The 15,116-nt window shown below is 38.1% G+C and overlaps 1 protein-coding gene across 3 annotated transcripts in view; it reads right to left on the bottom strand.

Annotated features, from left to right (window-relative positions):
* ZNF512 (zinc finger protein 512) overlaps positions 1–15,116 on the bottom strand; it is a 34,337-nt gene that overhangs the window by 19,032 nt on the left and 189 nt on the right. For 2 of the 3 annotated variants that reach the window (XM_058551547.1, XM_058551545.1), the window contains exons 2-6: positions 14,614–14,672; positions 2,412–2,596; positions 1,380–1,475; positions 999–1,082; positions 212–336 (exon numbers count right to left, since the gene is read on the bottom strand). In XM_058551547.1, coding sequence (XP_058407530.1) covers positions 212–336; positions 999–1,082; positions 1,380–1,475; positions 2,412–2,596; positions 14,614–14,672 — 549 coding nt within the window. The remainder of the gene's footprint in view (positions 1–211; positions 337–998; positions 1,083–1,379; positions 1,476–2,411; positions 2,597–14,613; positions 14,673–15,116) is intronic. The other variant, XM_058551546.1, reaches the window with a different exon arrangement.

The following is a 15,116-nucleotide window of genomic DNA, read 5'->3' on the forward strand; positions in this document are numbered from 1 at the left end:
CCAAGGTCCACACATAAAAAGCTAAATGACAGGACTAGCAAGTGGCTGAGTGAAGATTCAAACCCAAGTCTGTCAGACTCCAAAGCCTGTCTTCCCTATGACACAATGCTGCCTCTTCTCCATGGTAATCAGCATTATCTGCTACAGTGTCAGAGGTCTCAAGTTTGGGTAAAAAATCCTAACAGTTATGAAATGCCACAAAATATCTAACCTGTTTGCAGTTTTCCATGTGTTTCTTTAAGCCCTCTATGGTCTTTCTCCCCACTGCCTGGCAGGTAGGACAGGAGACACTGCCTTTATCCACGATTTCCAAGTACCATTGCTCCTCCAAACTGCCTACAAAGCAGAGAAAGGAACACTTTATAATCTGCAGTATTCTCCAGAAACAAAAAGCACAATCCCAGAACCTAGGAAAAGTATCATAAAATGGTTTTTCCCCTTGCTGGGGAAAAGACTCTTGTTGTGTACAACTCGTAGAAATAATTTTTTTCAGACAGTGAGGAGCCTCTGAAACTCCCACTCAATTCCCCACGATAAAATCCATCTGAGAACCACTGCAAAGCCTAGTGGCTTAAAAAACTAGGCAACATTTTTTTCCCAGCTTTACTGAGATATAACTAACAATGGACAACAGTTTTCACAGCAGCAAATAGTAATAGGATACTGAGATATGTAACAGCCAGATGCTGATGCAGATGCTATGTGCCTGAGACTTCGTTAAATGCTTATATCTCATTTAATTTTCACAACAATTCTGACTGCCTTCATTATCCCTATTTAGAGACAGGGAAACTGAAGTTTGCAGAAGTTAAATAAGTGGAGGCAAGTTAGAAAATTAATGAAGAGCCAAAACTGGAACAAGGATCTGACTGACCTCCAAACTCATGCCCTTAATCACTGCCTCCTTAAAGAAATGGTTTGGTACATCATTCCTTTACCAACAACAACAAACAGAGTGAGAGAACTAGATCCCACAAAGCTTCCAACAGAAAGCATACCTGCTGCATAAGCTGGTGGTTCCTTCCGAATACGACGAGCCTGGGATTTGGGATTAGGCTGAGTTTTAGGCCGCTGCTTCCTCCCTGACGCAAGACAGAAACTTGAAGTCCAACATAATCACCTTTGCTAACCCCTATCTACCACCCAACTCTCTTCCCTCCTCCTCTCAATACCCTAAACCCCACTCCCTCAACAACTGACTCCCTTAAATCATGATGGAAAGCATAAAATAAGGCAGGATGGAGGCCATTCCTTGTCAAAAAATTCAAAAGGTTCAAAAGTGCTTCAAGAGCCAAAACCTAGGGTCTCTCTCCCTTTTACCCTCAAAGAATAAAGCCCAGGCACCCAGGGAAAAAGAATTAGCGAAGTTACTCTCTTACCATAAAGCTTATGCTTCTTCTGAGGAAATTCTCGATAATCCTCATCTTCTTCCTGCCTGGGTTTCCTTTTTCCTTTGGCTGATACTCCACCTGACCCTAAAATACCAGACAAAAACAAACAAAAAAACTCAGTATGGTTTATAAGTGAACATCTAGTCCTGCCTTTAAAACATCATTCACAAGACCATCAAAGGGTAAGATCATCAGTGAGCACAGGCCTCACAGAAGTGTTTGTGACATTTTTTTTTTTTTTTTTTTGTGAGGAGATCAGCCCTGTGCTAACATCCGCCAATCCTCCTCTTTTTTTGCTGAGGAAGACGGCCCTGGGCTAACATCTGTGCCCATCTTCCTCCACTTTATATGGGACGCCGCCACAGCATGGCTTGCCAAGCAGTGCGTCGGTGCGCACCGGGATCCGAACCAGCGAACCCCGGGCCGCTGCAGCGGAGCGCGCGCACTTAACCGCTTGCGCCACCGGGCCGGCCCCAGTGTTTGTGACATTTTTAAGGAAGTTGGTATAACTTTTCATTAACTGACTCAACCTCCCCTTTTCCTTTTGTATTGTTCTCCATTCCAAGTGATCAATTGTTCCCTATAAATAATAAGAGCCTTCAGGCAGTGCTTTGTTTGATCTTATTTGAGGCTAACACTGAAGTAGAAGAATCGTTTACGATAAAGCGCTACTAAGGATCCTTGAGACTATGACCACCAAGAAAATTCTACCCAAAATAACCTTCACACCAGCCCCTACACCCTCAACAGAGGATCAAACTACAACGATGGGAAAGAAGTTCAAATCATATGAAGAGGAAAAGCTGATACCAGTATAAACTAGAGAAATAAGATCAGCAGAACTTCACTCTGTAAAATAGAGAAAAAGTTCACAAAGGTAACAGAATGTGATAGCCTAACACCTTAAAAAAAATTTAATCACTAATGAGATATACATATGTGGTATCTAACACTTTAAAAGCCATTTACAACAGCTACAACTTTAAAGAGTACTCTGTCTTTGGATTAAGATACTGATACCTTCAACGTGGGAAGTAGCAGCTGGCTTGATCCTTCTCATCTTCATCCAGTAGGTAGATTTTCGGAAGGATGCTGGAAAATCACTCACTGGTTCACATGAAGAGGCAGATGATGAGCCGCTTAAGGAGTCATCGTGAGGGATAGTGTACTGGAAACTATTATCCTTTATGGAGCACTGGGTCCTGCTATTAACACGACAAAAGATATATACCACAAAGGAGGGTCTGGAGTAAAGTTCCTATTAATTATTTTACATCGTAAGAAGATAACCAAGTTGGTTACCTGTGCAAAAATCTAAGAAGCCTGATAATAAAAACAGAATTTAGACTGAATCTTCTAGCAATTACAATGGTCGATCTAACACAACATATACAATTATTATTACACTTCATTGTAATCAGAAAGAGTAAGCAGTCCAGGTAAATGATCACTCTGCAGCCCAAGTAGGCAATCCTTCCTAGATTCATCAAAGAAAAGAAAGTAGTCATAGTAGTACGGTGTTCTGTGACCCTTCAGAAGATCCCCTGGATCTGTAACCAGGTATGTCCAGGCCTCCTTATTTCTCTGACAGAGGGACAGTAACTAAATAGTATCCCTGAGAATAAAGAAGGAAAAAAACAAGGGGCTGGCCCGGTGGCATAGGGGTTAAGTTCACACACTCGGCTTCAGCGGCCCAGGGTTCACAGGTTCGGCTCCTGGGCATGGACCTACACACCACTCATCAAGCCATGCTGCGGCCGCATCCCACATACAAAATAGAGGAGGATGGGCAGAGATGTTAGCTCAGGGCCAATCTTCCTCACCAAAAAAAAAAAAGAAAGAAAAGAAAAAGAAAAAAGAAAGAAGAAAACAGTTTGTGGACCCTAGTCTGATCCATCTTCCTTCTCTGTTAGCCGCTTCCCTAAACCCTGATGTCAAGGCTGCCCTGTCTTACTTAAACAACATGAAACTTATCTCCCATAGCTAAAGGAAGGGTGCTATCTTATCTAAGTTAAGCTGGCCAGAGAAGTCTGGTATACAGCTGGACCCAAATTCCCAAATCAAAGACTAGGTAGTAAGTATGTAGTTAACACACATTACTGACTAACTACAAAGTATCTTCTAGACAGTTCAGGATGCAATAGAGCAGCAGTTCTCCAAGAGTGGTCCAAGAATCTCTGAGACATCCCTTTTCCAGCTAAATATCAGTGTAAGGCCTGCTTTAGATTTATTTAGAAAGGTCAATCTCGATGCTGTATGGCAGACAGCCCAAGGAAGAGGAGTGAATGAAGGGAAAAGAGTTAGCAGCTTGTTGCAATAGTATGGATAGGAGATGATGAGGGCTTAAATAAGGTTTTGTGGTAGGGATGATAAGCTGACAGATTCAAGATAACAGTTTGGAGGTAGAGCTAATAAGAATTACACATAGAGATTTGTGGTAGCAGGGAGCTGGAAGTAACACAGGTGACTGCAAAATGTGATAGATGCCTACTATGGAATACTAGGTAGTTGTCAGAAGCAATAAACCATTTCTACATATAAAGACATGAACATAACTAAAAAACATACTGTTGAATGAAAAAAGAAACAGAACAAGATCTACGGTACAATGTCAATTCAGTAAATTAAAAACAAATACACATGTAAACAGCACTAGCTATTTTATAAGAATTCATAAATGTTTAAAAGCAAATATCAAATTTGTTAACATGGTTCTCTCTGGGAGGAAGGGGATGGAAATGGGATAGGAAAAACAAAAAATAACAGGGACTGATGACGTCAGTACGCTATGAACAGGAAAGAATGATTTTCAGCTCTCTGCACCTGAGGTCCAATATTACAAATTCAATACAGAAAAGTCCTGGTTCTGGCATGGTGGCATAAGCCCACTACAGCCCATCCCTCCTGCTGGTTACAACTAAAAACTCTGGACTCTGAAAAGTAAACAAAAGCAGGTGGACTGCGGAGAGGAGTCAAAACCAGGAGAAGTGACCCACATGGGGTGTGTTTCCCAGTGTTGGGGGTTTTTCCCCTTATGCATGGCTTTGAAACAAGTGTGGGTCCCACTTGCATAGCAGCACAGGCAGCCTAAATTCCAACAGAAACTCCGTGTTTCAGGCCAGAGAAACCAGGAAAAGAGGTACCTACAGACTAAAGAGTGTGGGGGAATCACGGAGGAGAGAGGTAAAGAAGGTGATCCCATAATTCTGTGTATGAAGCCACACAAATCACAGCCTAACTTGAACTATGTATGTGCGGAACATACTCAAACCAGCTTAGCAAAGGCTTTGAAAAATGAAATAAGATTTGAAAAAACTGCACAAGTCCCAGACTAACCCCTGAGCTACAAGTGAGACAGACCCAAACCAATATATCAAAAGCTTGGAGAACCAAAATAAGATTTGAAACACCTGAAAAAGTCTCAGACTAACTCCTGAGCTAGGGTACAGACCTAGGTGTACAAGACAGACCTAAACCATCCTAGCAAAGATTCAAAGAATGAAACTGAGATTCAAACAATGCCCTCAGAAGGCAAGACAGAACTTATGGTCTGAACCTAAACAGGTTACCTGCTAAAATAAAAACAGCAACATTCTCCAGAAGATTCTAAAAAGACCCAGACTCTATACAAATAACATTCACAATCTTGAGAATAAATTCCAAAATTATGCAATGCACAAAGAACTAGGAAAATGTGAGCAATCCTCAAAGGAACAGATGATAAATAGGTATCAACCCCAAGATGATCCAGATGTTGGAACTATCAAAGCCTTTAAAGCAGCCATTATAACTATGCTCCATGAAATAAAGGAAAACACACCTGAAATGAAGGAAAAGGTAGGAATCATCAGCAGAAAAACAGAAACCATAAAAAACAACCAAATAAAATTTTATAACTGAAAAATACAATATCTGAAATAAAAACTCACTGGATGGGCTCAGTAATAGAATAGAGATGACAGAGGAAACAACCTGTGAACTTGAAGACAGATCAATAGAAATTATCCAATCTGAAGAAGAAAGAGAAAAAAAATTGAAAACCAGTCAATAGAGCCCCAAAAACCTGTGGGTCAATATCAAAAGGTCTAACTTAAGTGTTGTAATCCCAGTAGGAGAGGAAAAAGAGACTGAGGCACAAAAATACGTTTGAAAAAAAAACAACAGCAGAAACTTGAAACCACCAATGCATAAAGATATATGCACCCCTGTGTTCATTGCAGCGTTATTCACAATAGCCAAGACTTGGAAGCAACCTAAGTGCCCATCAAGGGACGAATGGATAAAGAAGATGTGGTATATATACACAATGGAATACTACTCAGCCATAAGAAATGATGAAATCCAGCCATTTGTGACAACATGGATGGACCTTGAGGGTATTATGCAAAGTGAAATAAGTCAGAGGGAGAAGGTCAAATACCGTATGATTTCCTTCATTAAGTAGTAGATAATAACAACAATAAACAAACACATAGAGATTGGATTGGTGGTTACCAGAGGGGAAGGGGGGAGGAAGGAGGGCGAAAGGGATAATTCGGCACATGTGTGTGGTGATGGGTTGTAATTAGTATTTGGGTGGTGAACATGATGTAATCTATGCAGAAATAGAAGTATAACGATGTACATGTGAAATTTATACAATGTTATAAACCAATGTTATTGCAATAAACAAAAAATTAAAAAACAAAAAAATGGTGGAAAAATCCCCCAAATTTAAAGAAAGACATAAATACACAGATTCAGGGAGCTCAACAAACACTCAACAGGATAAACTCAAAGAAAAATACACTTGGACACATCTTAATGAAACTGTTCCAAACCAAAGAGTAAAAAAAAAAAAGTCTAGAAAGCAGCTAGAAAAAAATGACATACTACATACAGGAAAAATGATTCAAATGATCATGGATTGTTCAACAGATACCAAGGAGGACAGAAGACAACGTAACAACATCTTTAAAATCCTGAGAGAAAAGATTTGTCAATCCAAAATTCTATACTCAGTGAAAATATCCTTTAGGAATATTTCTTCAGATTAAGAAAATTTGTTGTCAGACTTGCTCTATGAGAAATGCTAAAAAAAATTATTCCAGCTGAAGGAAAATGACAACCCAGAGAAATCTGAGTTTTTAAGAATGAAGAAAGAGCAACAAAAATGGTAAATAGCTAGGTAAATATAACAAACTATTTAAAGCAAAATTTTAACATTATCTGGTAAGGTTTCCAGTATATGTAGATGTAATACATATGATAGCTATAACTTAATGGTCAGCAGGCAGGGGATTAAAGGAATCTATATGGTTGTGAGGCTTCTATATTTATATTTAAGCAAAGCGGTAGGCTATTAACTCTAAACAGACTGTGAAAGGATAGGTATGTATACTGTAATTCCTAAAGCAACCACTAAAAAAGAGAGAGAGAGAGAGAGAGCCAAAAACCAAATAGATATCTCAAAATGGGACACTAAACATTCAAATAACCCAAAAGAAGCAAAATACAGGATATAGAGAACAAATAATATAATGGTAGACCTAAATCCAATCATATCATAATTAATTTAAGTTTATAAGTCTAAGTCTAAACTCCAGTTAAAAGTAAAAATTGACAGAGTGAATAAAAAAGCAATATGCTAGTATATCCTGCCTACAAGAGGCACACTTTAAATATAAAGACCTATATAGATTAGAAGTAAATGGATAGGGCTGGCCCCGTGGCTTAGCGGTTAAGTGCATGCGCTCCGCTGCTGGTGGCCTGGGTTCGGATCCCGGGCACGCACCGATGCACCGCTTCTCCAGCCATGCTGAGGCCGCATCCCACATACAGCAGCTAGAAGCATGTGCAGCTATGACATACAACTATCTACTGGGGCTTTGGGGGGAAAAAATAAATAAATAAAATCTTAAAAAAAAAACCAAGTAAATGGATGAAAAAATTATACCGTGCAGTCAGAAAACACAAGAAGGCTGGAGTGGCTATTTTAATATCAAATAACATAGACTTCAAGACAAAGAGTACTGACAGAGATAAAAAGAGACACTTCATAATGATAAAAGTAACAAGTCATCAGGAAGACATAATTACTCACTGTATGTGTCTAATAATAGAGGCTCAGAGTACACAAAGCAAAACTGATAGAATTAAAGCAAAAAATAGATAATTTTACAATCTTAGTAGAAAATTTTAAGACCTCCTCCTCTCAGGAATTTATAGAACAACTAGACAAAAATTCAGTGAAGACAGGGGCCAGCCCACTGGTGCAAGCGGTTGAGTGTGCGTGCTCCACTGCGGAGGCCCGGGGTTCGCCAGTTCGGATCCTGGGCGCGCATCCACGGACTGCTTGGCAAACCATGCTGTGGCGGCATTCCATATAAAGTGGAGGAAGATGGGCACAGATGTTAGCCCAGGGCCAGTCTTCCTCAGCAAAAAAAGAGGAGGATTAGCAGATGTAAGCACAGGGCTGATCTTCCTCACACACACACAAAAATTCAGTGAAGACACAGAAGATCTGAACTACACTATTAGCCATCTTGCTCTGGTTGACATTTATAGAACACAACATTCAACAACTACAGGATGTACATTTTTTTCCAGTGCACATTGTTCATTCACCAAGACAGATCATATGGTGGGCCATGAACTTTAAACTTAAAAAGATGAAAACCATACATGTATTCTCTGACCACATCAGAATTAAATTAGAAATCAAGAATAGTAAGATATCTAAAATAAAAAATTAACCTGGAAATTAAACAATCTACTTCCAAATAATTCACAGATCAAAAATGAAATCACAAGAGAAATTCAAAAATATTTTGAAGTGAGTAACAACAAAAAACACATATCAAAATTTGTCGGATGCAACTAAAGCAGTACTTAGAAGGAAACAGCTCTAAATGCTTATATCAGAAAGAAGAGCTAAAATCAATGACTTAAGATTCCATCTTAAGATACTCTAAAAAGAAGAGCAAAATAGAAGGAAAAATATAATAAAGAAGAAAAATTCATGAACTAGAAAGCAGACAATAGAGAAAATCTGGTTCTTTGAAAAGATCAACAAAATTGACAACCCTGTAGCTAGACTGATCAAGAAAAAAAATGTCGGAAGTGCAAGAGAGGTTATTATCACAGATCATACAGACATTAAAATAATGAGAGAATACTTTGAACAACCTTATGCCAATAAATTGACAAATTAAGATGAACAAATTTCTTGAGAAATACAACTTATGAAAACTGACACAAGAAGAAACTGAAAATCTCAAAGGCTCTGTGTCTATTAAAGAAATTGAATTTGTTATCAAAATCTTCCCAAAAAGAAAACTCCAGGCCTAGATGGTTCCATTGTTAAATGCCATTGCACTAAGGTTTTTTTAAAAAAAGGAGAGGCACATTACTGGTACAAAAACAGACACACAGATCAATGGAACAGAATTGAAAGCCCAGAAATAAAACCACACATCTACAGACAGCTAATCTTCAACAAAGGAGCTAAGAACATACAATGGGGAAAGGAAAGTCTCTTCAAAAAATGGTGCTGGGAAAACTGGACAGCCACATGCAAAAGAATGAAAGTAGACCATTATCTTTCACCATACACAAAAATTAACTTAAAATAGATCAAAGACATGAAGGTAAGACCTGAAACCATAAAACTCCTAGAAGAAAATATAGGCAGTAGTCTTTGACATCAGTCTTAGAAGGATCTTTTCGAATACTCGGACAAGGGAAACAAAAGAAAAAATAAACAAGTGGGACTTCATCAGACTAAAGAGCTTCTGCACGGCAAAGGAAACCAGGATCAAAACGAAAAGACAAGCCACCAACTGGGAGAAATATCTGCAAATCATACATCCGACAAGGGGTTAATCTCCATAATAGATAAAGAACTCACACAACCGAATAACAAAAATACAAACAATCCCATCAAAAAATGGGCAGAGGATACGAACAGATATTTTTCCAAAAAAGATATACAGATGGCCAATAGGCACATGAAAAGATGTTCAACATCACTAATCATCAGGGAAATGCCAATCAAAACTACACTAAGATATCACTTCACACCAGTTAGAACAGCTATAATCACCAAGACAAAAAATAACAAATGTCGGAGATGTTGTGGAGAACAGGGAACCCTCATACACTGATGGTTGGAATGCAAACGGGTACAGCCACTACGGAAAACAGTATGGAGATTTCTCAAAAAATTAAAAATAGAAATACCATATGACCCAGCTATCACACTACTAGGTATTTATCCAAAGAACTTGAAATCAACAATTCAAAGAGACTTATGCACCCCTATGTTCATTGCAGCATTATTCACTATAGCCAAGAAGTAGAAGCAACCCAAATGCCCATCAACTGATGACTGGATAAAGAAAATGTGGTGTGTGTGTATATATATATATGTATATACACACACAATGGAATACTACTCAGCCATAAAAAAAGACAAAATCATCCCATTTACAACAACATGGATGAACCTTGAGGGTATTATGTTAAGCGAAATAAGCCAGACAGAGAAAAACACACACTGTATGATTTACTCATACGTGGAAGATAAGCTAACACATGGACAGAGAGAACAGTTAAGCGGTTACCAGGGGGAAGGGGGTTGGGGGGTGAACACAAGGGGTGAAGGGGCGCATCTACATGGTGACTGACAAATAATAATGTACAACTGAAATTTCACAATGTTATAAACTATTATGACCTCAACTAAGAAAAACAGGGAGAGGAGGCATAAAAATCAAAAGGAAAAAAGTAAAACTGCCCCTACTTGGAGATTATATGTTTGCTTATGAAGAAAATCTCAGGGAATATACAAAACAATTACTAGAACTAAAAATGAATTTAGCAAGTGGCAGGATGCAAAGTTAACACACAAAATCAATTGTATTCTTAGATGCTGGCAACAAGCAACTAGAAAATAAACTTACTAAAAAAATACCATGTATAATAACATTAAAAAACACACATAAAAAAATAAAATATCTAGGAACAAATCTAACAGAAGATATCCAAGACTTTTACAATGAAAACAACAACACACTGGTGAGAGAAATTAAAGAAGATCTAAATAAATGGAAAAATATAGAACGTTCATAAATTAGAAAACTCAATACTGTTAAAACGGTAATTCTTCCCAAATTGATCTATGGATTCAATATAATACCAATCAATACTCCAGTATGCTTCTTTCTTTAGAAATTGACAAACTGATTCTAGAATTTATATAAAAAGGCAAAGAATTTAGAATAGCTGAAACAATTTTGAAAAAGAACCACCAAGTTAGATGACTTACCTTATCTGATCTCAAGACTTACTCTAATGCTACAGTATTAAGACAGTTCAGATTGGCAAAAAGATATATATACACATCAATGGAAGAGAATAAGGAAAGTCCAGGAACAGACCCACACATATACATGTTCAACTGATTTCTGACAAAGGTGCCAAGGCAACTGAATATGGAAAGGAAAGTTTTTTCAACAATGGATATACAAATGGAAAGAAATTAACAATGACCCTTAACGACACATCATGTACAAAAATTAACTCTAAATGAGTCATAGCCCTAAATGTAAAATCTATAAAACTTCTAGAAGAAAACACAGGCGAAAATCTTTGCAATTAGGGATGGCAAAGATTTTTGTAAAATAGAATATAAAAAGCAACATAAAAGGAAAAAATAATAAAATTTTTATCATTTTTTAACGATAAATTTAAAACTTTTGCTCTTCAAAAGACACCATTAAGAAAATGAAATGCAGAGCCAGCCCTGATGGCCTAGCGGTTAAAGTGCAGTGCACTCCGCTTCAGCAGCCTGGGTTCGGTTCCCGGGCACAGAACCACACCACTCGTCTGTCAGTAGCCATGCTGTGGTGGTGGCTCACATAGAAGAACTATAAGGACTTACAACTAGAATATACAACTATGTACTGGGGCTTTGGGGAGGAAAAAAGAGAAGAATATTGGCAATAGATGTTAACTCAGGGAGAATCTTTACCAGCAAAAAAAAACAGAAAGAAACACAAACCACAGACTGGGAAGAAATATTCAAGACACAAATATCAGACAAAGGAATTGTATACAGAATGTATTTTTTAAAAATACTACAATTTGGGGCCAGCCCCATGGCATACTGGTTCAAGTTTGGCACACTCTGCTTAAGCAGCCCAGGTTCTCGGGTTTGGATCCCAGGCACGGACCTACACCACTCCTCAGCCATGCTGTGGTGGTGACCCACATACAAAATAGAGGAAGATTGGCACAGATGTTTGCTCAGGGCTAATCTTCCTCAAGGCAAAAAAGAGGAAAATTAGCAACAGATGTTAGCTCAGGGCCAGTCTTCCTCAGCCAAAAAAACACTACAATTCAATAAGACAACAAGTTAATTTTTTAAAATGGGCAAAAGAAATGAACAGACACTTCACAAAAGAAAATATATGATTGGCCAATAAGCACATAACAGATGTTCTACATCATTATTCACCAGAAAAATGCAAATTAAAACCACAATAAAATACCACTATATATACCCACTAAATTAGCTAAAATTAAAGACATACACTCATACACTGTTGGTAGGAACATAAAATAATACTACCAATTTGGAAAAGAGGTAATTTCTTAAAAAGTTAAACATACTCTTGACATATGACCCAACCACCTAAGATGGTAAATACCATCTTAGTAAATAGATACCATCTTAAGTATTTATCAAGAGAAACGAAAACATTTTTCCACACAGAGACTTGTACATAGATATTCATAGCAGCTTGAGTATAATACCCCCAAAATGAGAATAATCCAAATGTCCATCAATGTAGATGGCTAAACAAATTCAGCAATAAAAACTATTTTTCTTTCAAAATCATTATTCTGAGTGAAAGAAATCATGCAAAAAGAGAACATACTGTATGATTTTATTTATATAAAATCCTAAACCATGCAAACCACTGTACAGTGACAGAAAACAGGTCAGTAGTGTCTGGGGACAGGAGTAGAGAGAGGAATGGATTGCAAAGGGACATGAAAAAACTTTTGGGCGAGACGGAAATGTTACCTTGATTGTGGTGACAGTTTCATGAGTACTTACATACGTCAAAGCTGATCATATTGTATATTTTAAATATGTGCAGTCTACTGTACTTCAATTATACCTCAATAAAAGTATTAAAAAAATTTTAAATGGGAATTGGCAGTCCTCTAGGGCCAAAACCAACCATCCCAAACAATGAGAACAAACTACTAGAAAGACTTGACAGTATCAAGAGGCCATTAAGAGTCAAGTCCCATGTGACTCCTCTTAGGAAACTGTCTTCACAGGAATTTCTTTACTGTCAGTGTAGGTACTCAGATATACCCCTATCCTCTCTCATGAATAAACACGAGCATCGTAAAAAAGTCCATAGTTCATATAATCAGCATGATTAACATCTTGGGGATAAAGTCAACATGGTTAGGGAATCTCTCCCTCCAGGTCTCTGTCTTTTATTTTTATTTTATTTTTTTTATTATTTTTTTTTTTTTGGTGAGGATGACTGGCCATGAGCTAACATCTGTTGCCAAACTTCCTCTTTTGGCTGAGGAAGATTGGTCCTGAGCTAACATCTGTGCCCGTCTTCCTCTACTTTGTATATGGGACGCCACCACAGCATGGTTTGATGAGCGGTGGGTAGGTCCATGCCTGGGGATCCAAACCTGGGCTACCGAAGTGGAGCATGCGAATTTAACCACTGCACCACCGAACTTAACCACTACACCAGGCTGACCCCTGTCTTTTATTTTTAAAGGACTCAACAAAAACAATTCTGAAGTATTTTACACTATCTACCTATCAAGTCAAGGCATTTGATTATTTGTTAAAAACCAGATTAATCTCAAACTTCCTTTTCCATAAATATGACAAAAAACCTTTGGTGCAAACAATGACTATGATAATTGTAGTGACTTTATAATTTGTCTGTGGCACTACCTTTCAGTCTCAGCTTCTGATCACAAAGATGAAGTTTAACCTATTTTCAACTCCTTTCTGATCTACCAGGACTTTTTAAGAGCCTCTAGTTCATTCTCTAGGTGCAAATATTTAGATTTCATTAGGAGTATTTTAGTCCATCTCAGCATCCTTTGCAGCCTTCTTTTATTCTACCCAATCCTTAAATGCTGATGATCTCTACTCTCTTCTAGTCTCACTTCTCACCAATGGTTCTCAAATCTCCTAGGAGGCCAGTTAAAAATAAGGATTCGGACACCCTAATCCCAATGATTCTGATTCAGATTAATAGATGAGAGCCCATTAATCTTTATATTTTTTAACAATTACACACTTGCTATCTCATTAAATTCATTCACCTGTTCACATTCAGTTCTCTCTTCTGAAAAAATACCTTTTCCTTTGGCTAACTGAATTATTCTTTGACTTTCAAGTCTGTTTAGGAGTGACTTGCACCGGCAACCCTTCCCTTCCAAACTATTACTCCCCTTCCCCAAAGGCTATACTAAATTCCCATTTAAAAATATTTAACTTAGTGTTTAATTTATTGTGTTGATCTACTTGCCTATCTCCCCTTTAGCCTGTCAGTTCTGTGTTTTTCATACCTGTATATCTAATCTACTACATAGCTGGCACATAGCAGACATTTAGTAAATGTTATCTGAATGAATTAATCCCTTCCAATGAGCATCTAGTTAACAAGAATCTTTTTTGTATTAACAAATATGGAAAAGCTTAGCACATTCAGTATACAAAATAATAAACAAGTATTGAAGCCAAGTAGTTTCAAAGGATTTCTTACAGACATTTTTATCAGTCTTTCTCATGTTCATCAATGTATTCATGAGTACATATATGATGTCTCAAGAAATGCAGGCCTACACCAAGTCATATGTTCCATTTTTACTATAATTCGTACTCTTCTTTTTTTTTTTGTAAGCTAGATTCTTCTCCCCCACATTAGGTTTAGACCTGCACTGTCCAATCAGGTAGACACTAGCTACAGGTGGCTATTTAAATTTAAATTAATTAAAATTAAATACAATTTAAAATTTAGTTCCTCAGTCACAGTAGCCACATTTCAAGCGCTCAAAATCCATACGTGGCTAGTGGCTACAGTAGTGGACGGTGCGGATATAGCACATTTTCATCATCATAGGAAGTTCCAGTGGACAGCGCTCGCGACACAATTATAAATGGACCTCAGAAAACCTCACTTACTTCTTAGCTCCCACGATCCTCGTGCTCCTCTGCTGCTTAAAGGATGTGGGTCCCGGAGTCTAGCAAATTGCAAGCACACAAGTGAATGCTAGGGACCTGTGAACCTTAACCACAAAAAGACAAATCCCGCGTGCCCAGAAGAAATGAAGCACTCCCGGGGCAACTACCTCAAACGGAAGAAGGCAAGACTTTTTAGGAAAAGTATGCCGTCCTATCTTCCTACAGAGTCAAGGCAGGTGACAACACCAGAGCCTTCATCTCCTCCATTCTCAAAGCCCTGTGCCAGACAGAGGCTCTAAAAGGGAGGCGAAAAGAGAGGACAACGGATACGGGAGGTACGGGCATAGTAAAAGGAATAGAAACTAATGGCAATCGGGCGAGGAACTCAGTCCAAGGAGGAGGGGAAGAGGCAGCGGAAAAGTGGGGGGAAAAGAAGGGACAGGTAGATCCGACCTAGAAGGGTGGGGCCTACGTTGGGCCCTGATCAAAGCAATTGTGAGCGT

Source organism: Diceros bicornis, chromosome 12, assembly GCF_020826845.1.
Source record: "Diceros bicornis minor isolate mBicDic1 chromosome 12, mDicBic1.mat.cur, whole genome shotgun sequence".
NCBI lineage: Eukaryota > Metazoa > Chordata > Mammalia > Perissodactyla > Rhinocerotidae > Diceros > Diceros bicornis.